Source organism: Mytilus trossulus, chromosome 7 (assembly GCF_036588685.1).
Source record: "Mytilus trossulus isolate FHL-02 chromosome 7, PNRI_Mtr1.1.1.hap1, whole genome shotgun sequence".
NCBI classification, from domain to species: Eukaryota; Metazoa; Mollusca; class Bivalvia; order Mytilida; family Mytilidae; genus Mytilus; species Mytilus trossulus.
In genome coordinates this window covers 11,819,161-11,846,656 of record NC_086379.1, presented here as the reverse complement: position 1 = coordinate 11,846,656, position 27,496 = coordinate 11,819,161, and the positions used below count along the sequence as shown (strand labels likewise).

At 31.0% G+C, this 27,496-nt stretch overlaps 1 protein-coding gene across 3 annotated transcripts in view; it reads right to left on the bottom strand.

Annotated features, from left to right (window-relative positions):
• LOC134724639 (cAMP-dependent protein kinase regulatory subunit-like) overlaps nucleotides 1-27,496 on the bottom strand; it is a 96,396-nt gene that overhangs the window by 25,473 nt on the left and 43,427 nt on the right. For all 3 annotated transcript variants that reach the window (XM_063587784.1, XM_063587785.1, XM_063587783.1), the window contains exons 2-4: nucleotides 22,665-22,826; nucleotides 13,205-13,296; nucleotides 3,721-3,782 (exon numbers count right to left, since the gene is read on the bottom strand). In XM_063587784.1, the coding sequence (XP_063443854.1) occupies nucleotides 3,721-3,782; nucleotides 13,205-13,296; nucleotides 22,665-22,826 (316 nt within the window). The remainder of the gene's footprint in view (nucleotides 1-3,720; nucleotides 3,783-13,204; nucleotides 13,297-22,664; nucleotides 22,827-27,496) is intronic.

Here is a 27,496-nt window from a genome sequence, read left to right as displayed (position 1 = left end):
TATCCAATATAAGGCCTTAAATAAAATATTGTTTGTTTCCCCAATCCCGACCGACCCTTCAAAATTGGTGCTACTCATAAAATTTTATTGTCAAAACTAAGTGAAATATTATTTTATTCATTTTGGATTTTCAGGCTTGCCGGATCGTCCGATAATATTCAAGCTTTTTGGAAAAATAAAATTATTTCCCTACCTACCTATCCACACCTGGCTTGGCAGGGTCGGGATTGGGGAAACAAACAATATTTTAATTTAGGCCTAATTGTCAAGTTCTTTATTGCAGTCTAGAAAAGCAGTAAACAAATTCCACAAACACCATCAAAGATCTGTAAAGAACATCCAATTCCCCAAAAGAAAAAAGAAAACAAGACAACAACTTACACATTTCCTAACTTTGAACTGACAGAAGACCATCAGGTTGTTGAAAAGATACACTTTCAAAAGTTTGTTGAATAGTGTTAACTGACGTTATGACTTTATAATGCAATCAATCATATTTTTTTTTAATTTTATGTGTCAGATCTACTTTTGTACTTTGTTAGTTTCTGATTTTTTAAAGTTAAAAAAAATTATTTATATCAGTTTCAACAATTTCACTTGAATTCAACTTTCCTCATTTAATGTTTAAAATTTCTTAGATATGAATTACATAAAAAAAGTTATTCAGTTTAGCAAATATTAACCAGTATAATATCACCAAGCTATCCTCGCCAACCTTTCCCATTATTTTCACAAATGGCCAATTAATCAAGAGGTGTATTGTTAGCAGGCTGGTTCAGAGTCGAAGACAAAGACTACAGCAGAGAAAAATAAGTAACCAGCTGATGTCAAACCAATTGATATCTCATCCTCTCCCCTGATCTACTTCTTAAGAAACCTATCTTAGTACTAAAAGAATAATTTATATATGACCTTAACCAACTAAAATGAAAACAAAAGCCATATGTTACCACAAACAAACTCCTACTCAAAAGTACTTTTATTCTTTAATTCTATTGTACTAACAGTTTGCACTAAAATATTTTCCTTTTACTAGTCTGAAAAACAATATCTTGTGTCTTAACAAAATTCATCATAACAAGGGTCTGTCTTATATTGATTTTTATAGGCACAATTGATGCAAAAAACAGGTAAAATAAAAAAAATTGGAATGAAGTAAGTGGAGCATATTAGTGCATTAAATATAATGCCTACTCTTCATCGCTTTGGTGCTTAAAGTTAGTGGTATTCCTTCATGGCTTAAGTGCATTAAAGTTATTGTTATTCCTTCATGACTTTAGTGCATTCAATGTATTGTTATTTCTTCAGGGTTTAAGTGCATTAAAGTGATTCTTATTCCTTCATGGCTTTAAAGTTATTGTTATTCCTTTATGGATTTAGTGCATTAAATTTATTGTTAAGTTTCTACATTCACCGCTTTAGTGCATTACAGTTATTATTATTATTCCTTCATGGATTTATTATAGTGCATTAAAGTTATTGTTAATCCTGCATTGCTTTAGCGCATTAAAGATATCGTTATTCCCTCATGGCTTGAGTGCATTAAAGTTGTTGTTAATCCTGCATTGCTTTAGTGCATTAATGTTGTTAATCCTTCATTGCTTTAGTGCATTTAAGTTATTGTTTATCCTGCATTTGCGTTAGTGCATTAAAGTTATTCTGATTCCTTCATGGCTTTAGTGCATTAAACTTATTCTTGTTCCTTTATGGCTTTAGTGCATTAAACTTATTATTATTTCTTCATGGCTTTAGTGCAATAAAGTTAGTTATTCCTTCATGGCTTTAGTGCATTAAACATATTATTTTTCCTTCAGGGCTTGAGTGTATCAAAGTTATTGTTATTCCATCATGGCTTTAGTGCATTAAAAATATTGGTATTCCTTCATGGCTTTAGTGCATTAAAATTATCTTAGCTATTCCTTCAGGGCTTTTGCAGTGCATTAAAGTTATTGTAATTCCTTCAGGGCTTTAGTGCATTAATGTCATTGTTATTCCTTCTTGGCTTTAGTGTATTAATGTTATTGCTATTCCTTCATGGCTTTAGTGCATTAATGTTATTGCTATTCCTTCATGGCTTTAGTGCATTAATGTTATTGCTATTCCTTCATGGCTTTAGTGCATTAATGTTATTGCTATTCCTTCATGGCTTTAGTGCATTAAAGTTATTGTTATTCCTTCATGGCTTTAGTGCATTAATGTCATTGTTATTCCTTCATGGCTTAGTGCATTAAAGATATTGTTATTCCTTCTTGGCTTTAGTGTATTAAAGTTATTGCTATTCCTTCATGGCTTTAGTGCATTAAAGTTATTGCTATTCCTTCAGGGCTTTAGTGCATTAAAGTTATTGTTATTCCTTCATGGCTTTAGTGCATTAATGGTATTGCTATTCCTTCATGGCTTTATTGCATTAAAGTTATTGCTATTCCTTCAGGGCTTTAGTGCATTAAAGTTATTGCTATTCCTTCAGGGCTTTAGTGCATTAAAGTTATTGCTATTCCTTCAGGGCTTTAGTGCATTAAAGTTATTGCTATTCCTTCAGGGCTTTAGTGCATTAAAGTTATTGCTATTCCTTCATGGCTTTAGTGCATTAAAGTTATTGCTATTCCTTCAGGGCTTTAGTGTATTAAAGTTATTGTTATTCCTTCATGGCTTTAGTGCATTAATGTTATTGCTATTCCTTCATGGCTTTATTGCATTAAAGTTATTGCTATTCCTTCAGGGCTTTAGTGCATTAAAGTTATTGCTATTCCTTCAGGGCTTTAGTGCATTAAAGTTATTGCTATTCCTTCAGGGCTTTAGTGCATTAAAGTTATTGCTATTCCTTCAGGGCTTTAGTGCATTAAAGTTATTGCTATTCCTTCAGGGCTTTAGTGCATTAAAGAAATTGCTATTCCTTCAGGGCTTTAGTGCATTAAAGTTATTGTTATTCCTTCATGACTTGAGTTCTTTCAAAGTATACCTGTCCTTAGTGGCTTAAGTGCATTAAAGCTAATGCCTGTCCTTCATCAAGAGATTAAGCCACTCCATTAAAGACTAGGCTGAACATTAACACATTATGGTACTTGAAAGGAATTGTCATTGCAAATTATTTTATGTATGGAATAAATGTGTGGGATTCTCAACTAATAAAACAATTTGTGATATGATAATGCAGGGCTTGACCGCTAATTCCTAACCAGAGACAGAATCTATGGTGCACACAAAAGCTGTCATAGCAATTTCAGAACACATGACTTTTGAAGAATAAACCCCTGGCCCTCATGAAAATATTTTTCTAATTTTTTTCTGAACATGATGCTGGAATTTACTGAACACATTTAGTAAACATTTTTCTTAAAAATGCCTGAATTTGGCTCGTCCTTTTCAATATTTATGATTTTTTTGTGTTTTAATTTTATTTTAGTACATACATATTCCTTATTATTTGAATTATTTTCAATTATTAACTCTTGTGAATGTTTTTTTTCCCATTTTCTTTGCACATTTTGATAAAGTGATGCAAACCCCTGTCAAAATGCAACCATCGCTTACCATTGACCATGATATGATGTGCAGAAAACCATGGCCAATAACCCTTAATAATGAAATGTAATGCAAAGGTATATTGTATTAACCTGTATAATGTGTATGATAGTGTATACTTGAACTTTAAATGTCTTTTGAATGTAAATGGTATTGGTTGCTGTACTTTGCTAAAATTCTGTTTTAATTGATATTTACCTTGCAGTATAATGACCTCCCCTGAATGTCTGTGCACTGGAAACATGGCATCGAAAATATCACTGAAAAAACAAGAGAAACATGAGTTATTATACTTTGGTCTGAATTTTCTACTTTCTCATTTTCCTATACTTTACAATTTTTATATTCAAACTTTTTTGTGTTAAAACTAAAATCTATCAAATCTTTAAAAAACTTGTCATTAAATTGTATTCTGAAGGGCTGAGTAGATCATGGACCCATTAATTTGACCTAGGCTTCTACTTTCTTCCTTACTTTTCCTTAATCATACCACACTAGTCCACCAATAACACTGGCATGACTCACAGGGCTACCTCTTGAAAATGTATGTTTTAATCCCTGCATGTAACTGCATATCATGTAGTGCACAAACTTGACAAAAGATGGCAATAAAATAAATTCTATGGTCAGTAGTTCAGACATTTTATACTTTTAATTTGTGACATATAAATATGAATCTGGTTTTTTTAGAATTGAATATGATGAAACTTTTTTATATGTTTACAATAAGCTATAAAAATATTTGATCCAAACTTAAGAAGGCCTATAGGTCTACTAAAGAACACTGCACTTGTTGTCCTTCTTTTTTTAAATGAGCAAAATTATACATAAATTTGATGAAACATTAAACAAACAACTTGGTAAAAATACAAAGTCAAAACAAGTAGTTTTCAAATTAACAATAGACTTGGATGATGATAGTAATACACGGAAACTTCCTATTCTTCTTAAGAAAGTAAATGCATTGTCAATTAAAAAAGAATTTTCTCTTTGAAATTTAATTAATCAAGTTTTATACAAGTTGGCTTTATTGTAAGAGATTTCAAAAGATCAAAGTAATTAAAGTAATTGGAACACATCTTTTTACATGCATCAACTGGAAGTCAATGGGTAGTGTAATTACTATTATCAAAACTACTTCAATGGGCAATAAAATATTTATTTTTCTTTTTACAATTTCATGTCAAATGATAAAGATGCAATTTTAAGTTGCAATTATTGCAATTTTATGTTTTAAAAAAGATCTTAAAAAAAATATTCTTCATTATTTTAATTTCGTGTTTTAAAGATATCAATATATAGGATTTGAGCTAATTTCCTAATGCTTGTAGATTAAAACTTTGGTTGGCTTGCTTGCTTTGTTTAAATAAAAATTTACATAAGCTTTGTAATTAAGATTGACATCTCTAAACAATAAATATAGGCAAAGTTAAACCTGTATATGTTATATTTAAATTTGAATGGACATAAACTCAATTACAATTGTACAATAAACAAACAAAACAAACAAACTAACCAAAGTCCTGCTCTACATACATTAGGAAATTAGCTGTAACTCCTATTTTAACGTTTGTGATTGTGTACTTTAAGAATGGATGTCTGTAATGCTTATGATCATCAATTAATTGCTTAGTATAATTTTGGAAATCCAATTTGTTTTTTCAACATATCTTCTTATGTCCCAAATTGAATCTTGTATCTAATTCCCTTTTATAAATGTATTCTAGGGAATGGCAATAATTAAATGTACTTCTAAAGAAACTTCATCTTCACTGGCCAAGAAGGATAATCCAGTCTGCTGGTCAATGAAGATGAAAAACTTAAACAATATCAATTTAATCACATTTGTTCTTCCAGGACTTAAGGAGGTATTGGTGTCTTTTACCATCTTGGATTGTGAAAAAAAGAGAATCTAAGGTCCAGATTTTCAATCAAGTTATCAAAATTTGGAACAAATTATAGGATTATTACTAATAATTATCAATATTTTTACAAGTGTAGATGCTTTTCTTGATTTCTTAATGTTTCAAATTAGTATTTTAAGGGGAGATAACTCTAAGACAGTGGATTTTCTGAAGGCACTTTTAGATTTTCCACCAGTGTTGACAATGAGGAAAGATTGTTAAACTGATATCTTAATTATTCCTAAAAGTCCCTTTAATTTGTGCAGTTCTCCGACCAATGCTTTGGTTATGATTATTGACTTTTCTTTATGTCCAGTGGCAACTTTCCAATGTAATATGTTCAGGTCAACACACTGGTCAAACTTAATGACAACTTACAATGACTTAAGATATAGAGAAATGTAAATACTCAGCTATTATTGACAACTGTAGAGTTTCAAGAAGCTTTCTAAGTTATTGGAAGCTTTTTTCCAGTTTAATCCTGAATCTATATGATTGACAAGTTATATAGGTGGACAATGGTCTCAGTAACCTATTTGTTGACACATTTAAGAAACATGAATATCTCTAAAGAGATAATGTAATCAGTAAAGCTCTACCATGACATAAAAGGACAACTGTGTTCCACAATAATTATGTTGCAGACAAAATGGATGTCAATCATGCATCAAGAAAAAATGACATTTTCAATCTAGTGTCCATCCTCCCACACTCTCAAAGATTGACATACGGGTGAGCACAATCATGGAATTTTTTTGGTTAAAATTAAGTAATCTAGGATACTGATTATTGGACTGATCTTTCTGACTGAAATCGGTTCACAAAAACTGATATTATCATTCATTGATTGATTGTTGGAAACACTTACTGGTTGCTTTAAACATCCAGTGGCAAATATTTCGTGCATGTTCAGGACAATCTGATATTATCATCATCACTTCTGTTCTAATGTATTACAACAAAATCAACAACAAATATTTCATTTACAAAAAAAAAATTGAATTATTTAATTGTCCTTTAAAAGTTAATTCAATTCTGAAATTGATGCAGCCTGAAGAGTAAATTTAACCATCATTTTTGGATATCCAATGTGATTATATTGAGATTAAACTGACGTGTAGACGTCTTCGTCAATCTTTGACTATAACTTTTGTTGACATGCAGAATTGAACAAAGTTTTAATCATTTGTTTTGTGTTAAATTTGAAGAATTTGTTTCAATTTGAAATTTAATTTTAAAAGGGTATGTAAAATGTCAGCATTGCGTGTGACATTTTACATATCCTTATAAAATGCAATTGTAAAACAATTATTTCATATCAAATTATCTTCCTTTACCACAAGAATCTAGAGTGCAAATTCACCAGTATGATACTTTGAGGTCGGTGTCTTAATAATGTGTCCAATAATATACATATGTGTCAAAATACAAGCATATACATATGCGCCATAAGTGGCGGGCACTTAAGAAGTATTCAAAATATGTTTATTTGAATTAGTTTCAAATTTGAACATGAGGTGATGTACTGTGATTAATAATGAGACGACTCTCCATCATAGATCAAACCAAACAGAAGTTAGCAATTATATGTCACTGTACAGCCTTCAACAATGAGAAAAGGAGTTCAGACAAATCAAATGTCAAACAAACATATTTTTACTTAATGGAATGCTTGTATCAGTTTCTGTGTCGTAGAGTGCAATTCCACTTTTTTGTTATGAAGATTCATAAAGTAAGAAAATGGCTTTATTAAGAAACATTTGTTTACCGTTATTATGATTGACATTTCATTATTACTTCTGTAAATAGTCATTTGCAAGAAAATGTGACATCTTAGTAGCTCTGGGAGTTCACTCAGTTGAGTTAACTGAATGCCCTTTGTCATTCGTCCAATCAAATGTTTATATGCAGTTGTATAACAGCGTAATTTCCCAATATAAATTCTTTATACAGTTGTATAACAGCGTAATTTCCCAATATAAATTCTTTATACAGTTGTATAACAGCGTAATTTCCCAATATAAATTCTTTATACAGTTGTATAACAGCGTAATTTCCCAATATAAATTCTTTATACAGTTGTTTAACAGCGTAATTTCCCAATATAAATTCTTTATACAGTTGTATAACAGCGTAATTTCCCAATATAAATTCTTTATACAGTTGTTTAACAGCGTAATTTCCCAATATAAATTCTTTATACAGTTGTTTAACAGCGTAATTTCCCAATATAAATTCTTTATACAGTTGTTTAACAGCGTAATTTCCCAATATAAATTCTTTATACAGTTGTTTAACAGCGTAATTTCCCAATATAAATTCTTTATACAGTTGTTTAACAGCGTAATTTCCCAATATAAATTCTTTATACAGTTGTTTAACAGCGTAATTTCCCAATATAAATTCTTTATACAGTTGTTTAACAGCGTAATTTCCCAATATAAATTCTTTATACAGTTGTTTAACAGCGTAATTTCCCAATATAAATTCTTTATACAGTTGTTTAACAGCGTAATTTCCCAATATAAATTCTTTATATGCAGTTGTATAACAGCGTAATTTCCCAATATAAATTCTTTATACAGTTGTTTAACAGCGTAATTTCCCAATATAAATTCTTTATATGCAGTTGTATAACAGCGTAATTTCCCAATATAAATTCTTTATATACAGTTGTATAACAGCGTAATTTCCCAATATAAATTCTTTATACAGTTGTTTAACAGCGTAATTTCCCAATATAAATTCTTTATATGCAGTTGTATAACTGTGTAATTTCCCAATATAAATTCTTTATACAGCTGTATAACAGCGTAATTTCCCAATATAAATTCTTTATACAGCTGTATAACAGCGTAATTTCCCAATATAAATTCTTTATACAGTTGTATAACAGCGTAATTTCCCAATATAAATTCTTTATACAGTTGTATAACAGCGTAATTTCCCAATATAAATTCTTTATACAGTTGTTTAACAGCGTAATTTCCCAATATAAATTCTTTATACAGTTGTTTAACAGCGTAATTTCCCAATATAAATTCTTTATACAGTTGTTTAACAGCGTAATTTCCCAATATAAATTCTTTATACAGTTGTTTAACAGCGTAATTTCCCAATATAAATTCTTTATACAGTTGTTTAACAGCGTAATTTCCCAATATAAATTCTTTATACAGTTGTTTAACAGCGTAATTTCCCAATATAAATTCTTTATACAGTTGTTTAACAGCGTAATTTCCCAATATAAATTCTTTATACAGTTGTTTAACAGCGTAATTTCCCAATATAAATTCTTTATACAGTTGTTTAACAGCGTAATTTCCCAATATAAATTCTTTATATGCAGTTGTATAACAGCGTAATTTCCCAATATAAATTCTTTATACAGTTGTTTAACAGCGTAATTTCCCAATATAAATTCTTTATATGCAGTTGTATAACAGCGTAATTTCCCAATATAAATTCTTTATATACAGTTGTATAACAGCGTAATTTCCCAATATAAATTCTTTATACAGTTGTTTAACAGCGTAATTTCCCAATATAAATTCTTTATATGCAGTTGTATAACTGTGTAATTTTCCAATATAAATTCTTTATACAGCTGTATAACAGCGTAATTTCCCAATATAAATTCTTTATACAGCTGTATAACAGCGTAATTTCCCAATATAAATTCTTTATACAGCTGTATAACAGCGTAATTTCCCAATATAAATTCTTTATACAGCTGTATAACAGCGTAATTTCCCAATATAAATTCTTTATACAGTTGTTTAACAGCGTAATTTCCCAATATAAATTCTTTATACAGTTGTTTAACAGCGTAATTTCCCAATATAAATTCTTTATACAGTTGTTTAACAGCGTAATTTCCCAATATAAATTCTTTATACAGTTGTTTAACAGCGTAATTTCCCAATATAAATTCTTTATACAGTTGTTTAACAGCGTAATTTCCCAATATAAATTCTTTATACAGTTGTTTAACAGCGTAATTTCCCAATATAAATTCTTTATACAGTTGTTTAACAGCGTAATTTCCCAATATAAATTCTTTATACAGTTGTTTAACAGCGTAATTTCCCAATATAAATTCTTTATACAGCTGTATAACAGCGTAATTTCCCAATATAAATTCTTTATACAGTTGTATAACAGCGTAATTTCCCAATATAAATTCTTTATATGCAGTTGTATAACAGCGTAATTTCCCAATATAAATTCTTTATACAGTTGTTTAACAGCGTAATTTCCCAATATAAATTCTTTATACAGTTGTTTAACAGCGTAATTTCCCAATATAAATTCTTTATACAGTTGTTTAACAGCGTAATTTCCCAATATAAATTCTTTATATGCAGTTGTATAACAGCGTAATTTCCCAATATAAATTCTTTATACAGTTGTTTAACAGCGTAATTTCCCAATATAAATTCTTTATATGCAGTTGTATAACAGCGTAATTTCCCAATATAAATTCTTTATACAGTTGTTTAACAGCGTAATTTCCCAATATAAATTCTTTATATGCAGTTGTATAACTGTGTAATTTCCCAATATAAATTCTTTATACAGCTGTATAACAGCGTAATTTCCCAATATAAATTCTTTATACAGCTGTATAACAGCGTAATTTCCCAATATAAATTCTTTATATGCAGTTGTATAACAGCGTAATTTCCCAATATAAATTCTTTATACAGTTGTATCTAGAGTAATTACCAAATCAGACATTGTAAATAAGGGCTCATGGCATTTCTGAGGTATTGAACTTTACTTTTTAAGATGCATACTTAGGTCACAACATTCTACTGATCGAACAGGTATTGAACTTTACTTTTTAAGATGCATACTTAGGTCACAACATTCTACTGATCGAACAGGTATTGAACTTTACTTTTTAAGATGCATACTTAGGTCACAACATTCTACTGATCGAACAGGTATTGAACTTTACTTTTTAAGATGCATACTTAGGTCACAACATTCTACTGATCGAACAGGTATTGAACTTTACTTTTTAAGATGCATACTTAGGTCACAACATTCTACTGATCGAACAGGTATTGAACTTTACTTTTTAAGATGCATACTTAGGTCACAACATTCTACTGATCGAACAGGTATTGAACTTTACTTTTTAAGATGCATTCTTAGGTCACAACATTCTACTGATCGAACAGGTATTGAACTTTACTTTTTAAGATGCATTCTTAAGTCACAACATTCTACTGATCGAACAGGTATTGAACTTTACTTTTTAAGATGCATACTTAGGTCACAACATTCTACTGATCGAACAGGTATTGAACTTTACTTTTTAAGATGCATACTTAGGTCACAACATTCTACTGATCGAACAGGTATTGAACTTTACTTTTTAAGATGCATACTTAGGTCACAACATTCTACTGATCGAACAGGTATTGAACTTTACTTTTTAAGATGCATACTTAGGTCACAACATTCTACTGATCGAACAGGTATTGAACTTTACTTTTTAAGATGCATACTTAGGTCACAACATTCTACTGATCGAACAGGTATTGAACTTTACTTTTTAAGATGCATTCTTAGGTCACAACATTCTACTGATCGAACAGGTATTGAACTTTACTTTTTAAGATGCATTCTTAAGTCACAACATTCTACTGATCGAACAGGTATTGAACTTTACTTTTTAAGATGCATACTTAGGTCACAACATTCTACTGATCGAACAGGTATTGAACTTTACTTTTTAAGATGCATACTTAGGTCACAACATTCTACTGATCGAACAGGTATTGAACTTTACTTTTTAAGATGCATACTTAGGTCACAACATTCTACTGATCGAACAGGTATTGAACTTTACTTTTTAAGATGCATACTTAGGTCACAACATTCTACTGATCGAACAGGTATTGAACTTTACTTTTTAAGATGCATACTTAGGTCACAACATTCTACTGATCGAACAGGTATTGAACTTTACTTTTTAAGATGCATACTTAGGTCACAACATTCTACTGATCGAACAGGTATTGAACTTTACTTTTTAAGATGCATACTTAGGTCACAACATTCTACTGATCGAACAGGTATTGAACTTTACTTTTTAAGATGCATTCTTAGGTCACAACATTCTACTGATCGAACAGGTATTGAACTTTACTTTTTAAGATGCATTCTTAAGTCACAACATTCTACTGATCGAACAGGTATTGAACTTTACTTTTTAAGATGCATACTTAGGTCACAACATTCTACTGATCGAACAGGTATTGAACTTTACTTTTTAAGATGCATACTTAGGTCACAACATTCTACTGATCGAACAGGTATTGAACTTTACTTTTTAAGATGCATACTTAGGTCACAACATTCTACTGATCGAACAGGTATTGAACTTTACTTTTTAAGATGCATACTTAGGTCACAACATTCTACTGATCGAACAGGTATTGAACTTTACTTTTTAAGATGCATACTTAGGTCACAACATTCTACTGATCGAACAGGTATTGAACTTTACTTTTTAAGATGCATACTTAGGTCACAACATTCTACTGATCGAACAGGTATTGAACTTTACTTTTTAAGATGCATACTTAGGTCACAACATTCTACTGATCGAACAGGTATTGAACTTTACTTTTTAAGATGCATTCTTAGGTCACAACATTCTACTGATCGAACAGGTATTGAACTTTACTTTTTAAGATGCATTCTTAGGTCACAACATTCTACTGATCGAACAGGTATTGAACTTTACTTTTTAAGATGCATACTTAGGTCACAACATTCTACTGATCGAACAGGTATTGAACTTTACTTTTTAAGATGCATACTTAGGTCACAACATTCTACTGATCGAACAGGTATTGAACTTTACTTTTTAAGATGCATACTTAGGTCACAACATTCTACTGATCGAACAGGTATTGAACTTTACTTTTTAAGATGCATACTTAGGTCACAACATTCTACTGATCGAACAGGTATTGAACTTTACTTTTTAAGATGCATACTTAGGTCACAACATTCTACTGATCGAACAGGTATTGAACTTTACTTTTTAAGATGCATACTTATGTCACAACATTCTACTGATCGAACAGGTATTGAACTTTACTTTTTAAGATGCATACTTAGGTCACAACATTCTACTGATCGAACAGGTATTGAACTTTACTTTTTAAGATGCATACTTAGGTCACAACATTCTACTGATCGAACTCAATGGTTATAATGTTGTTATTCATTTCACAAAACATCCTACATTTCAAGTTGATTATAATTTATATTGAAATGTTCATGACATAAGTAAAAATTAGTAACAATTTTTTTCTGGTGGTAAAATTCAGATAATAACAATAAATGGTCTTGGCCAATAAACTAGTTCTACTTTAGTACTTGTCTATTTAAAAAATGTATGCATTGAATAAGATAGCATATCCAATCCCTCCAGTGGTTAAACCTGCATCAGTAATGTCCCTTACGTTTGACTAGAATGTATGTTGATGATAAAATCCCATTAAGGAATTGAAGGGAACACATCAATTGTCTGTTATTTGCTTCATGTGCAGTGGCAAATATTTCAAGGATATTCAGGACATCTGTAGACCTTTGAAAGAGTGCAAGGTTTTGAATGTGGAGGAAAGTGGACAGTCTCCAAACTTGGTCAAGGTATAACTATTAAATGGGGTCTTTCAGGCATAGGGCAAACATATATAAATAATTAGTTTAAGACTAACTATTATGTCTATTTTCAATACTTTTCTACTAACCTTCTTTCATTATCATCTAAATGAGAAAAGAGAACATTTTTGCCGATAGCTTTTGACAATGCTGCCATGGTTTTGTAGTCCTTTGGCACAACCTGAAAAAGAAAACACAATTTATGAAAACACAGTGTAAAGATGAAAGTCCTCACAGCATCAGAGTGAGGTGTCAATTATCTGCTAAATTGCTTTTAAATTTTTATACAATCTATTATTTGTTTGTTTATCTAGGTTAAGTCCTTTTTTGTTCAATTTGGTTCTTTTCAAGATTATCAGTAAGTGCTGAAGAAGCTTTCAGCATATGTACCAGGTACCGGTAGACAAGTGGCAAACTTCATCACAAATCAGTGATCTACATAACTCGAATAATTCAAGCCCTTTCTCCCACACGAGGGCTTGAACTCCTTATGATCATTGGTCGCATCGCCTGCTCTCTGTGAGAGAGAGCCAATCGGCGGTGATCAGGATAATGAGTCTGCGCAACTGTCGTGTAATTGTCTTACCAAACACGTGTGTTCAATTAACACAAATCCGATAATAAATAATTAACATCAATTAACATCAGTTTTCATCGTTTAACATCAATTAACATCCAGAACTCCTCCTTCTTTAGATGCCAACTTACATCAAAATTCCCATATTGCATAGTTGTGTGAATTTTCAGGTTGACGTTGTTTATCGAGGGAGACGTTCAGGCGTTAATGTAGCCTTCGTAGATCAGTGGAATATATAGACTGAATTATTCGGGTTATGATCTACATTGAAATTGAAGTGTATTTGCCATTTTTGAAGAGGAATGCACTGGTGATAATAATTAAGAAACCCCTACAGTATGGTAGCCTTGATCATGTTGATCCAGGCAGTGGACTCTTTGCAATTTTTAGTATCTGGATCATACTATATATTTTACTTTTTATATCATCTTAATTTAAATTCTCTATATAAAAAAAAAGATGTGGTAAGATTGCCAATTGAGACAACTATCCACAAAAGACCAAACTGACACAAACATTTTAAACAACTATATCTATGGTTTCATATTAAATAATTATATATTGTATATAGATATAAAAAGATGTGGTATGATCGATTGCCAATGAGACATTTTTACTCTCTCATCAAAGTCACAACTAAAAAGTTAACCATAATATATATTATAGGTCAAATTAGGGTCTTCAACACAGAGCCTTTGATCACACTGAACAGCAAGCTATAATCGATGGCCCCAAAAATTTACATGTATACCGTGCTAAATAAATTTAAAAGGATGTTTCTTTCAAACTGATATTTTCCAAATTATAAATAGAAATTTCAAAGATGGTAAATGTAATCAACTAGGTATATAAAGCCCTATGGATAATGAATGACAATATTCTAGGAATGCCTGATTAAGTCATTAATGTTATTAATTGATACTTCAATATTTGTAACTATCAAGTATTATTAATATTACATGGATCTATGTTGTTGACTGATTTTTAATGCTTATTATAGTGATGATTTCAAGAATTGCAATATTAGCATTATTTCTACCAATATATAGTTATTAACTGAGTGCATTTTGGGAATAAATGTATTGTATTATGCACTTTGCACACAATATTTCTATATATTCCCCATTTGTCATTTCAGTCAACTCTAATAAACCTTTGTTAAAGTCCCATAACCCATGAACAACTATCCATCAGTGTTTTGAAGACATTAATTTAACAAAACTGATCATTGTTGAAGGCCTTATAGTGACCTATAGTTGGTAATTTCTGTGTCACTGCGTCTCTTGTGGAGAGTACCACATCTTCTTTTTTTATAACATAAAGATAAAGGTAGCTATAAGCGAATCAAATGGCCAACTAAAGATTTAAATGAGTTTTTCTGCAGTGTCAGTATTATAATTGGGCTCATATATTGGTGAGTTTAGGAAGTGTCCATGGGCCATTCTATATTCTTGGAATCATCTGAGACGTAACAACATTTTTCAATCTTTTATACAGGATACATTATCTATGTCTTTGATACGGTCCCTCCATGATAGCTAGCTACTTCACATAGTATATTTTGACAATCAAAGTTCATTTGTAGAATGGAAAGTAAAACAATAAAGACTAGATTGCAGTCAAAGAATCATTTATATATTAGAACCTATTTGCCATTAAATTTGCCTTTTTAATAATGTGAATGATTATTGAATATAAAGTAGCTGAGTGTCATTATACTCATAATTTTAAAGAATAAAGGTACTAAGCATCCAAAACAGAAGCAAAACTATGAATAATGTAAAATGAAAAAAATATTGATCTTTGAAAATATCATAGAGAAAATATTGCTGGCAACATTTTCTAATTTTTGTGTTGTATGCATGGTCAGACCAGTGACAGACCTGCATCTCTTGTAATAAGTAGAAACCCCATAAAGAAGCATGCTGCTGTAAAGTATTACAACAAAGAGGATTAAAATATCAGTATATATATCACTGCTGGGTTTTCTTATTTCTTAGATCTATCCTGATCAACTCATTTTACAAATTAGAATGAGGTCCTTCATTGGAGAAACAAGTAATCACATAGTCAAAATTGTGTGACAAGGTAATCATGAAATCATAATTGTGTGACAAGGTAAATAACATAATCACAATTGTGTAACAAGGTAATCACATAGTCACAATTGTGTGACAATGTAATCACATAGTCACTATAGTGTGACAAGGTAATCATGAAATCTCAATTGTGTGACAAGGTAATCACATAGTCACAATTGTGTACCAAGGTAATCACAAAGTCACAATTGTGTGACAAGGTAATCATGAAATCAAATTTTAACATTCTACTCTGTAACTAACTTGTGTTGTTTCAATATTTTGGGGATGTTACCCAAATATTTCAAAGTAGTCCCTTCATTAAAACCAATGTTGAGAAACCCCTAAATTTCAAAAAAACAAGTTTAAGTATATAAGCAAACATATATTTGCTACATGCTTGCTGTTTAAAACCATTTCAAATTAAAATAAAGTGTTGAAATAAAATAAGATATAAGTGAAAAACATAGGTTATATTTATGATTTATAAGTTTTTATCAAGTAATTTGTACCTCAAATTATTAATATAAAAAAAAATTAACCCTTAAAAATTAAAATATCTGAAAATTAAATTTAATTTACAAACTTACATCATCTGAAAATTTAGGTTTTCTAAAATCAAATTCCCTTTCCATTTTATCCAGGCCAGTCATATCCATTTTAATTTCCATTCTTATAATTATCAATTACACAAAATAAATTGTGTCATACGCGTTGACAAATACCAATACTACTAAATATTGACAACAGAAATGGAAAACTAGATATCAAACAAGCAGATAACCAAAATCAGGATAAATTGGGAATTTGTAGTAATCCACCAGATTAAGCTCCTCCCCCTTTGGAGAAAGTGAAAAATTTATATTTCTTATAATCTACTAATGTCATTCATAAATGGAAGGACCTGGTAAGTAATTTTCGGTAAATGATTTTTTGACAACTTCTAATGACTTAGCAATGATTTAGGGTTAATAGGTATTATACTCCTACTATCTGACCAACAGATAGTCGGAGATATGGATTTTTATCATCCCGATAATCTTGTCTTTTTTATAAAGCAAGAGTTTTGCGGAATTGAAATTAACGTAGCGAAAATAATAATTCATCACACCAAGGAATGATAGGAAACTTAATAGGTAATAAAATTATCGTAATCGGTTTCCGTTGTGATTTAATCCAATCAGATACGATGTAATCTTCTAAAATGACAAGGGAATATATCCTTCTGAGATCGTGACGAAACGGCGGCATTAGTCTTTGGTTCTCTTGATCAAATATATGTCATGGGATATCATTATCCAATCAAATTAATTAACATTCCATTTATAGCACATGGTCACATTGTTTACCAGTTACAAATGTACTATTACGGTCTATAGATATAAATCAAGAGGAATTACACAACATGAATTATTTGGATTCTATTTATAAGAAGGAAAAACAAATGTATTGCAACTACAGTGAAATACGAGGACTTAATTCTCAAGTGACAATTTATCATTTTAATGTTGTGCTGCACAGCTGAAAACAGAAACTGTTCAAATAGATATAGGAAGATGTGGTATGAGACAACTCTCCATAAGAGACCAAAATGACACAAAAATTAACAACTATAGGTCACCCATAGCCTTCAACAATGAACAAAGCCCATACTGCATAGTCAGCTATAAATAGCCCCGAAATGACAATGTAAAACAATTCAAAGCATATTTAGGACTGAAAATATGCACTTTACTGAGTTATAGATTATTCCTCTTTTCATCAAATCAAATTTGTAAGAGTTTTATCTAATGATAAGAAATAATTGATAATTTAATGGACATTGCTTTCAATGCTGTTCTTCATCTTTAAAAAATAAAGTGCAGAAAAGTTAATATTTTTCATGAGGATGAAGAAAACACCTTACAATGACTTAACACTGTTTGATTGATTGATTGATTTGTTTGTGTTTGAACACCAAATTCAGCACTTATATTGGTTTTTGGTGGTGCCATTTTTTATGAGCGGGGGATTAGCCAGAAGGCTGAGAGAGAACCATTAACCTTTAGCAGGAAAACTTAAGTTATTGTAGTTTTTTAAGATTGGAGTCCAAAGAACCTGCCCAATATGATGGGTTTGAAGTGGATCTCATTGGGGTCTAAGCGTGATGCAGGATTGCTGATTTTTAGTAAGTGTGACTTGTGAAAGTCAAATTATTGTGTTGTGAAAACTGAAATGAAGTCTAGCAGGACACGTGAAATTACCAAAAAATGAGAATTGCTTACATACATAGTGTAAGCGGGATACAGGAAACTGACAAAACAGTAAGAGGGATCTCAGACCAGAACCCCCCAATGAGACCCCTTTTGGACTCACAACTTCATTGTTGATAGGTGGTACACAATTTGAACTATTAAGATCATTCAGCCACTGAGACAGCCTACCATGCCTTCCACTGTTTGATATTCTGCTTTGACTCAAGTTGTATGGTTTATGATTATTATGATTATCTCTATTAACATTTTATGCTTTATTATGATTATCTCTATTAACATTTTGTTTAACTTAAATTGCAGTTGCTTTACCTATTACACCTGATAAGATTCACTCACTTAGGACTTATATGAGCCTAATAATTTTAATTTATTGATTAGACAAGACTCACTCTGTGACCCTGGACTTTTTTATTCACCACCCAATCATTCCAGGGGCGGATCCAGCCATTTTAAAAGGGGGGTTCCCAACCCAGAATAAAAGGGGGGGGGGGGGGGGGGGGCAACTATATGTCCCCATTCAAATGCATTGATCGGCCAAAAAAAGGGGGGTTCCAACCCCCGGAACCCACCCCCTGGATCCGCCACTGCATTCTCTATTCATTATATTTTTTTGGGCCTATTTTTTTTTTGAGATGAAATTATAATAATTTGTAACTAGAACATTCATGTTGAATGCTTAAACAAAACCAAACATAACATTTTTTTCATGTACCAAAAGAAAAAGAGCATTATATATATATATATATAAGTCAATGATCTAACATCATTTTTTTTGGAAGTGGTTTAAACCACAAAGCATTTTGTGTACTTTTTAAAATATTACCTAGAGTGCACTACAATTGAAAACAGTCAATTGTTTAGATCACAGCTTTCCGTGTACTTTTGAAAATATTACCTACGATTCGGTGTACTTTTATTGATAGTTTTAAAATCTTATGCATGATGATGAAAGGGGAACAATTTATTATCAATTTCATACTTTGATGACTTTAATACATTTTAATAATCATTATCCTTGTGGTAGTTTGGTACCATTGTCAACCGATCTATTATTTTACGCAGTATGTGAGATTGTGATTGGACAAGACATGTGATGTACATTTCTATTTCCATCCTTATATACATGAAGGGATGTCCAATTACTTTACCCAGGCTTGATGTGCTGACTAGACTGACACACATTTATATAATTTAGTTTTCATCAAATTTGGTTAAGAAATTTAGAAGGAAAAAAATTGGTTGCAGTCTGGCTTGACAAAATCTTACAGGTTTAGAAAATTTGTATTGCATTGATTGCTATTAAAACGTTATGTAAGATTTCTTGAAAAGTAGTTTCATGTAATTCAATTTCCTTTTTTTGCATCTTTTTCAATAAGAAAATATCAGTACATTTTACATAATTATTTTTGACTTTTACAGTGCATCTTTTTTAATTTAAGGATCAAAAGTCTGTCGGTAAACACAGTTATTGTACTTTATTATATATTCATTGTCTACAAATATGGTCCCTCCTGTGAACCATGTATTAGTTAAACATTTTTTTAACAATCTTTCCAAATTTATTTCTTCATTTTTCATGTTAAATATAGCAAGAAAAGGGGGGGGGGTAAATTACACCTCTACTATATGAATTTTAAATTAAAGCAGTGATTAAAGGTCAAGCTGTCAAAGGTTAAACATAGATTGTCTGAAGCTGTCAAAAAAAATCAAGACCCCCTTAACATGAAAATGTCCATATTTTCAGTAAGGGTTGATGAAGTTTTCTATAATTTTAATATAATAAGTCCCAAAAGCAGTACAACACACTGTAAAACATTTTTGAGTAAGGGCAATTAAGTTGGATTTTTTTAAAATTTCATTTATTGACTGTGATTTCAACAGTTACTTCCCTTTCCACTGAATTTAAGTTTGAATTCCTTACAAGAAAAATGTTGTTTTTTTTCTTTTTTCTGTTTTGTGTAAATTTCTGACAGCAGAAAATGAGAAGATATTGATAAATTTCTAAATTTCAACTATAAACATTTTTAGCACTTACATAACTTTTGAGAAAAAGTTGGTAAAAATTTGCTGTCCAAGTGTCATTAAGAAAGATAACTCTTACATAATGACACATGAAAAGATAGCCTCATTTTAGCACCTACAATATTTACAAACTAGAAATAGATAAAAATGCTTGTGTGCAAAACTATGTAAAAGGGGAGAATAATATTGAACATGTGAATCAAACTTTTAAGGTGGTACCTAACACTATAGTGAGATAACTCTGTAAAATCAGCTAAACGTTTTAATTATGTTGTGTTATTAAGGTAATATTAAGCTTCTCAATGATCAAAATAAGTGTTTGTCAAACTGCTAAAATTATAACCAGTGTATTTTTTCTGATAAAATGGTTGGTTCAAATTCTTAGAAATTTTTCTATTTATGTCAAAGGATCAAAGAAAATACTTTGTTAAAATTTTATCAAAATTAAACGAGCCAAATTAATTTTAGTTAAAGTGTTGGTTACCACCTTAATCGATTTCAATTCGTTGCTTTAATATCTAACTTATCAAAAAGCATCTTGTAGCATAATTGCCTTTTCTCAAAATGTAAAATTTTATATATCTTTTTACATTTCAAATGCAGTTGTATGTGATTAGGTGATAATAACATTTAGCATGAGATAATTCATCTTAAGAAACTACTTTATTTCACCTGTTTTATAATGCAGTAAATTATATTACATATTATATGTTATGTATAATTTGTAAAATGAGAAAACTAACAAAAAATAAAAAGATTTGAAAGCAGCAAAGTTAAAATAAACATGTAAAGATATTGTGAATGATTGATTGCATGGTAAGGTGGTCTATCCATCAACACATAATGGCTTATAAAAATGTATATCACAGCTAAATTTTAATTTAACCGATAAACAAAATTTAGAACAAGATCTGAATTATATATTCTGTATCAACATTACAAATCTGTGTCGGGTTGTGACTCCAATTCAAGGTTTTGAAACATTTTGTTTATTTAAAAGATATTTTTTACTTTTCCAATTTGTATACACTTTAACAATCAGATCAGAAAAATGTCAATTAAAATTTCAAAGATTTTAAAATTACACAATACCAGTCAGACTAAGAATTTGTGATACAATTTATTAATGTACAAAAAAATGTATTTGCATAACCATCATAAAGATATCGAAATTAGATTAAAATTAATTTACTTTCAATCAAATATGTTACATTCAATAAATAAATTCAATACATTTCTTTTCATGTTTTTTGATGTGTTACATTTGTCCTAGTTATACAGAGAAATGCATTAGTTTTTTTCACTGCTAAATTATAAAGGTTCAAAAATATTCAATTTTACAGTGGAATTATTTACTTTCATGGGAGTGGGTTTTTTATTTACATTTCATGACACAAAATGTTGGCTTATCATTGATTGTTTTTTGCATTTCAATAAAATTGTGACAATTTTGATGGTCACTTTAATTAGATGAAAATGCAGTGACTTGTTCAACCACCCAAATGTGGTTTATAAGAGGATGGTAAGCGTGAGTGAGTCCAGCCATTTTTAAAAAGGGGGATTCCACCTTTATGTCCTATTCAAATGCATTCATCGTCAAAAAATAAGGAGGTTCCAATATTTTAATTAAGCTCGCAACCCCCTCCCCTGGATGTGACACGTGTAAGGTCAGAACCTAAAACTTCGTCTTTTCAACCCCTGTTCAGCCATTTATAATTGTCAACTTATTTTAGTGTGAATTCATCAGAACAAATTGTCATTTTTTTTAGCATTTACGAATCAGTCCTCCAGTTATCTAAGACTTAATTATTGAATTGTAATTGTAATTGATGGAATTTAAGATAATTTTACCTCATGTTTATTGATTTCTCGCCTTTTTAACAAACAAGATTAAGTTTGTCATGGAGCCCAAATAAATAACGATTCTTATCACTACATCCAGGAAGGTTGGTTACATATACAACACACAAGCTATACAAAAGATCTTATGTTCTTCAATGCAATGTCAACTGCAAATGCAAAATCCTCAAGGTTATATATACAGGACAGATTTGACTATGATGGAGTCATAATTTTTTTATTCACATTGTCCAAGCAAAGAAAAAATGTATATATTTTCTTAAAAAAAATAATAAAAGATTTTCCACTTAGGTTCAGATTACCAATTTATAACTCCACTTTTTCAGTTGATAGTTTAAAGGTCAATGCAAATTAGTAACAAGGCTGTCAGTTTTCTTTTTTGAATTGTTTACATTGTCATTTGATGGGCCTTTTATAGCTGTCTATGCGGTATGGGCTTTGATCATTGTCGAAGGCCGTACAGTAGTCTATAGTTGTTAATTTGGGTCATTTTGGTCTCCTGTGGTTAGTTGTCTCATTGGAAATCATACCACATTTTTTTACACAAAATACACAAAAGTCAACCTTGTTGTAATTCATTATTGCTAAAGAAACCAATAGCAAATATCAAAATCAACAAAGTCTAGTATGTGTCTGGCTAGTACTCCATGATAAATATCTGATTTTATTTCAGCCATGAGGGAAATGCCTATAACCACCCTCGACAGTGGTTCCTCAACTCAAAATTTAAATAACAGTACATGGATTAACCTCTGACCTTTTTGACATACTGTGCTGCATCCTCCTCTTTGTACACCTCTGCACTGACTGCCCCTCTTCTGATCCTCTTTTGCATGTGATGAGGTGGTGTCTCTGATATATCATCTTCTTTCTCATCACTAGGTGGTGTAGACGATTTGACTGGTTTTGCTTTTTGTTCCTGAAAATAAACAAACAGTATTAATTAGTAATTATTCAAAAAGATAAGTAGGTCAAGGTGATTTTTCATTGACAAAAACCAATCTTGCTTTACCTCTAAAGAATGTCTGCTTGCAGTTCAACAAAATAAGTAAATCAAAACTGCTTTAAATAATAATGTGATACTGGAAGTTTGATTCTAAGGACTCACCATATCACCAGAGTTCAATCTAAGCAATATTGTTTGAAGTCACAATAAAAAGAAGTATTTTGAAGAAGTCACAATAAAAAGAAGTATTTTAAATAAGTCACAGTAAAAGAGAATTCAAAATTGTTTTGATCAAATTCAAATTGAACACTTCAATACCGATAGAATGTGGGCAGGGATGAGCTGTTTCTGCAGTAAAATATACATAGTAAAACCATTTATTTCTTCTTCTGTCTACTCTCAAATGATGCATAAGACTGTCAGTACATTTTGTATTCTGTATAGTTTAGAATGGATTGGTATAATTCTTCTATAATGTCTGTTTTATTTTTTCAATATTACAACAGTTGTCTTTCTTGGCATAAGGTACTTTCTGGCAAATGTCAATATTGAAGATTTATTATTTTTTATTTAAATGTTCACATTGTTATCTGAAACAGCTACAGGCTGGAAAATGGTACATTAGTTATAATTGGCAAAGAAGACATGAAATACACAAGAACTACATAATATCAATTAATGTAAACTTTTTAGAATCGTTATAATGAGTTTCAATTTTTTTAATATTTGTGCCTGCATTAGGCAGATAACTCCTTCATACAATTTTGACATAAAAAAAAACCTAACATTCAATATTCTTTAAATGGAAAGACCACCCATAATATTGATTTGTTTGCTAAAATACACAATTGCTCTTTATGAGTAAATATTTAATGAACATAATTTGTCTTTATAAAGTTTCCTATCTACAGTGCAGGGGCATTATCATTAATACAGCCATTTTTAAAAGGGGGTTCCCAACCAAGGAGAAAGGGGAGGGGGTTCTACTATATATTCTCATTCAAACCCCTGGACCACCCATCCCTTTGGTCTGCCACTGCAGTGTCACTAAGACAAACAAAAAACAATACTAAAAGACTCACTGTTAGTCTGTTACATGTATTTTCAAAAGATTAACTGTTAACCAATCATCAATTTTTTTGTCTGTAAAACTCTTTCAATATTAACCATGCCATAAATGTACAAAACTGATATTAATGATTTTGTTTACTGTTAATTGATCATTAGTACTAAGGTCTACTACCAGTAAAAGTTTGTGGTTGTCTATTTTAATTGGATATTTAGGGACTGAAACATCAACTGATGACAAATTATTACCTTCAAGATGATATATAAGATGGGTCAACATTATCTCATTTTTTTCAGGCTAAGATGTTTGTTTATAAAAATAATCAGGTTAATGAGGTATACATCACTGTCAAGATTTAGACATGAAAACAGTTATGAAACCAAGGGCTCCTGTATTTTTCCTTGACTGCATACAGAATTTAATTAGCAGCTAGATTAAACACAGGCTGCAGTTTGTTTTTCAATCAGAATCAATTTAATTTCATTGAGATTCTGTGTACAGATCAGGCCTGTCTATCACTGCCTTTGAGAATAAGTCTGCCATTCACAGTAGTATTTGCTCAGGCCAACCACTGTTAAATCAACAGAAATGAGTGAATTTTAATTGATAAAATATTAATGAATAACTGTGTGAATGCATGATGACAGTACCCTTGTCTGAATCGCTGCAAGTACTTTGTCTGAATCTGCAATTAGTTTTTCTGAATCACTGTGTATTAGCAAGTAGTTTTTCTGAATCACTGTGTATAAGCAAGTAGTTTGTCTGAATCACTGTGTATAATTAGTTATCAAAGGTACCAGGATTATAACTAAGTACGCCAGATGCGCATTTCTTCTTCATAAACTTCTTCAGTGCTGCTCATATCAAAATATTTATAAAGCCGAAAACAAAGTTGAAGAGCATTATGATCCAAAATCCCCAAAAGTATAAGCAAGTAGTTTGCCTGAATCACTGCGTATGAGCAATCTGTGTGTGTGTGATAATGCAAGTACTTTATCTGAATCACTGTGTGTGATGCGAAAGTACTTTGTCTGAATCGCTTTGTGTGATGTGCAATTACTTTGAATCACTGTGTGTGGTGTGAAGGTACTTTGTCTGAATCTCTGTGTGTGATGTGCAAATACTTTATCTGAATCACTGTGTGTGATATGCATGTACTTTGTCTGAACCGCTTTGTGTGATGTGCAAATACTTTTTCTGAATCACTGCGTGTGATATGCATGTACTTTATCTGAATCTGTGTGTGTATTGTGAAAGTATTTTGTGTGAGTCACTGTGTATGTTGTGCAAGTATTTCATCTGAATCACTGTGTTTGATGTGGTGATGTGCAAATACTTTGTCTGAATCCCTGTGTGTGAATGCAAGTACTTTGATATAGGAAGATGTGGTGTGAGTGCCAATTAGACAACTCTCCATCCAAATAACAATTTAAAAAGTAAACCATTATAGGTTAAAGTACGGCCTTCAACACGGAGCCTTGGCTCACACCGAAAAACAAGCTATAAAGGGCCCCAAAATTACTAGTGTAAAACCATTCAAACGGGAAAACCAACGGTCTAATCTATATAAACAAAACGAGAAACGAGAAACACGTGTATATTACATAAACTAACGACAACTACTGTACATCAGATTCCTGACTTAGGACAGGTGCAAACATTTGCAGCGGGATTAAACGTTTTAATGGATCCAGACCTTCTCTCTTTTTCTAAAACAATAGCAACTAAACATCACAACATAGAAAAACATACGATAAAATATCAATTGGCAGACTTAACTCAATCAAAAAAAGTATGATTAAACAATGAAAAAATAAATTTGATCTGCAATATCTGAATACAAATGCACAGTTAATTAAATATTAGAGACAAACATTCATGAATCTTGAATTTGTCTGAATCATAATGTGTGATATGCATGTACTTTGTTTGACTCTCTGTGTGTGACATGCAATTACTTTATCTGAATCTATGTGTGTGATGTGCAAGTACTTTGTCTGAATCACTATGTGTGATGTGAAAGTAGTTTGTCTGAATCACAGTGACACTGTGTGTGATATGCAAGTACTTTATATGAATCTGTGTGTGATGTGCAAGTTCTTTATATGAATCTCTGTGTGTGATGTGCAAGTACTTTGTCTGAATTACTCTGTGTGTGCTGATTGTGCAAGTATCTTATCTGTATCACTGTGTGTGATGTGTTGTACTTTATATGAATCAGTTTATGATGTTCAAGTAGTTGTCTGAATCACTGTATGTACAATGTGCAATAATTGTTTAATGGCTATGTGTGCAATGGTTCTGTGTGAATTGCTGAGTGATGTACAAGTACTTTGTCAGAATCACTGTAAGTGATGAGTGAATTAATTTTGTCTAAATCACTGTGTCTGCACTGTTTCAATGATTTGAACAGCTGAAGTATGTATAATGACCATTTTGATTTCATTCTCTGCAATTTGTTGCAACCCATGGTACACTACTAAAACACATTTCAATCATGTAACAAAACAGTTACATATATATACGGTCCACAAAGGTTCTGACATTTGTCTATAACATACAAATGATCAATATGTCTCTAATGTTAAAAGCATTAATTTCCATTTTTAGGAAATATGAAACATGATATAACTCTTTCAAAATAGAAAATGTTCTATAAAATGGTATAGTACAACATGCAGACAGGATAATGCACCTGCTGCACAAAGGATACAACATTTTCTTTGAACATATTATTAGGCTTTCTTAATTCAAAGTGACTTTTATTTAAATTAATGTATCAAAGCTAATAGCTTGCATTTTTCAGATTTGATCAAAGGCAGATATTTAGTTTCCTATACTGCTAGATTAAAACTTTTATCAGCTGCTCAATAACTTGCTACTAAAATATAGCAATAATAGTATTGGATATTTTCATTAAGTTTTAGATAACCAGCTTTCAGCTTTATAAATACATCTCCATCCTTACACTCAAGTAAAAGCTGGATCAACAAACATACAAATTGGGGGAGGGTTTTAGGTCTAAAGTTAATAACATAATCATGTTATTTTAAGACTGAAGTAAATAGTACTGAAGGAAAATAAGTAGGACTTTGACCCAATGGTATGAATAAAGACAGATCTTTAACAAAGAATCTATGAAAAGCATTGAAGGTTTTGTAATAATTTAGCTGTACAGATCGTAACAACACAAGTGTAAATGCATACCAAAATTCAATTTTACCATAGATTGTTTATGTTTTATAACACTAATTTAAAGCACAACTTTCAGGCAATTCTGTGGCGTCAGGCGGTCAGTTTCTATTGGTGAAATAAGCCAAAAATACCTGTAGAAAACCACCAACATTTGATAGGGAAACTGACAACCCTAGTTAATTAAGATTGGAGTTAAGTGCAACCACACAAGCTGGGTTCAATCTCACAACCTTAATGTTGACTTAGCTAGTGATAACAGTAGTAGCTACTTACCCTACCCGACCTGACCAAGGCCCCAATTTTACCCCAGAGATAAAGCATTTTAACAGCAAAACATTATACCGGTATACTTTCAGTTGTGGGTGTAGCCTATTCACAG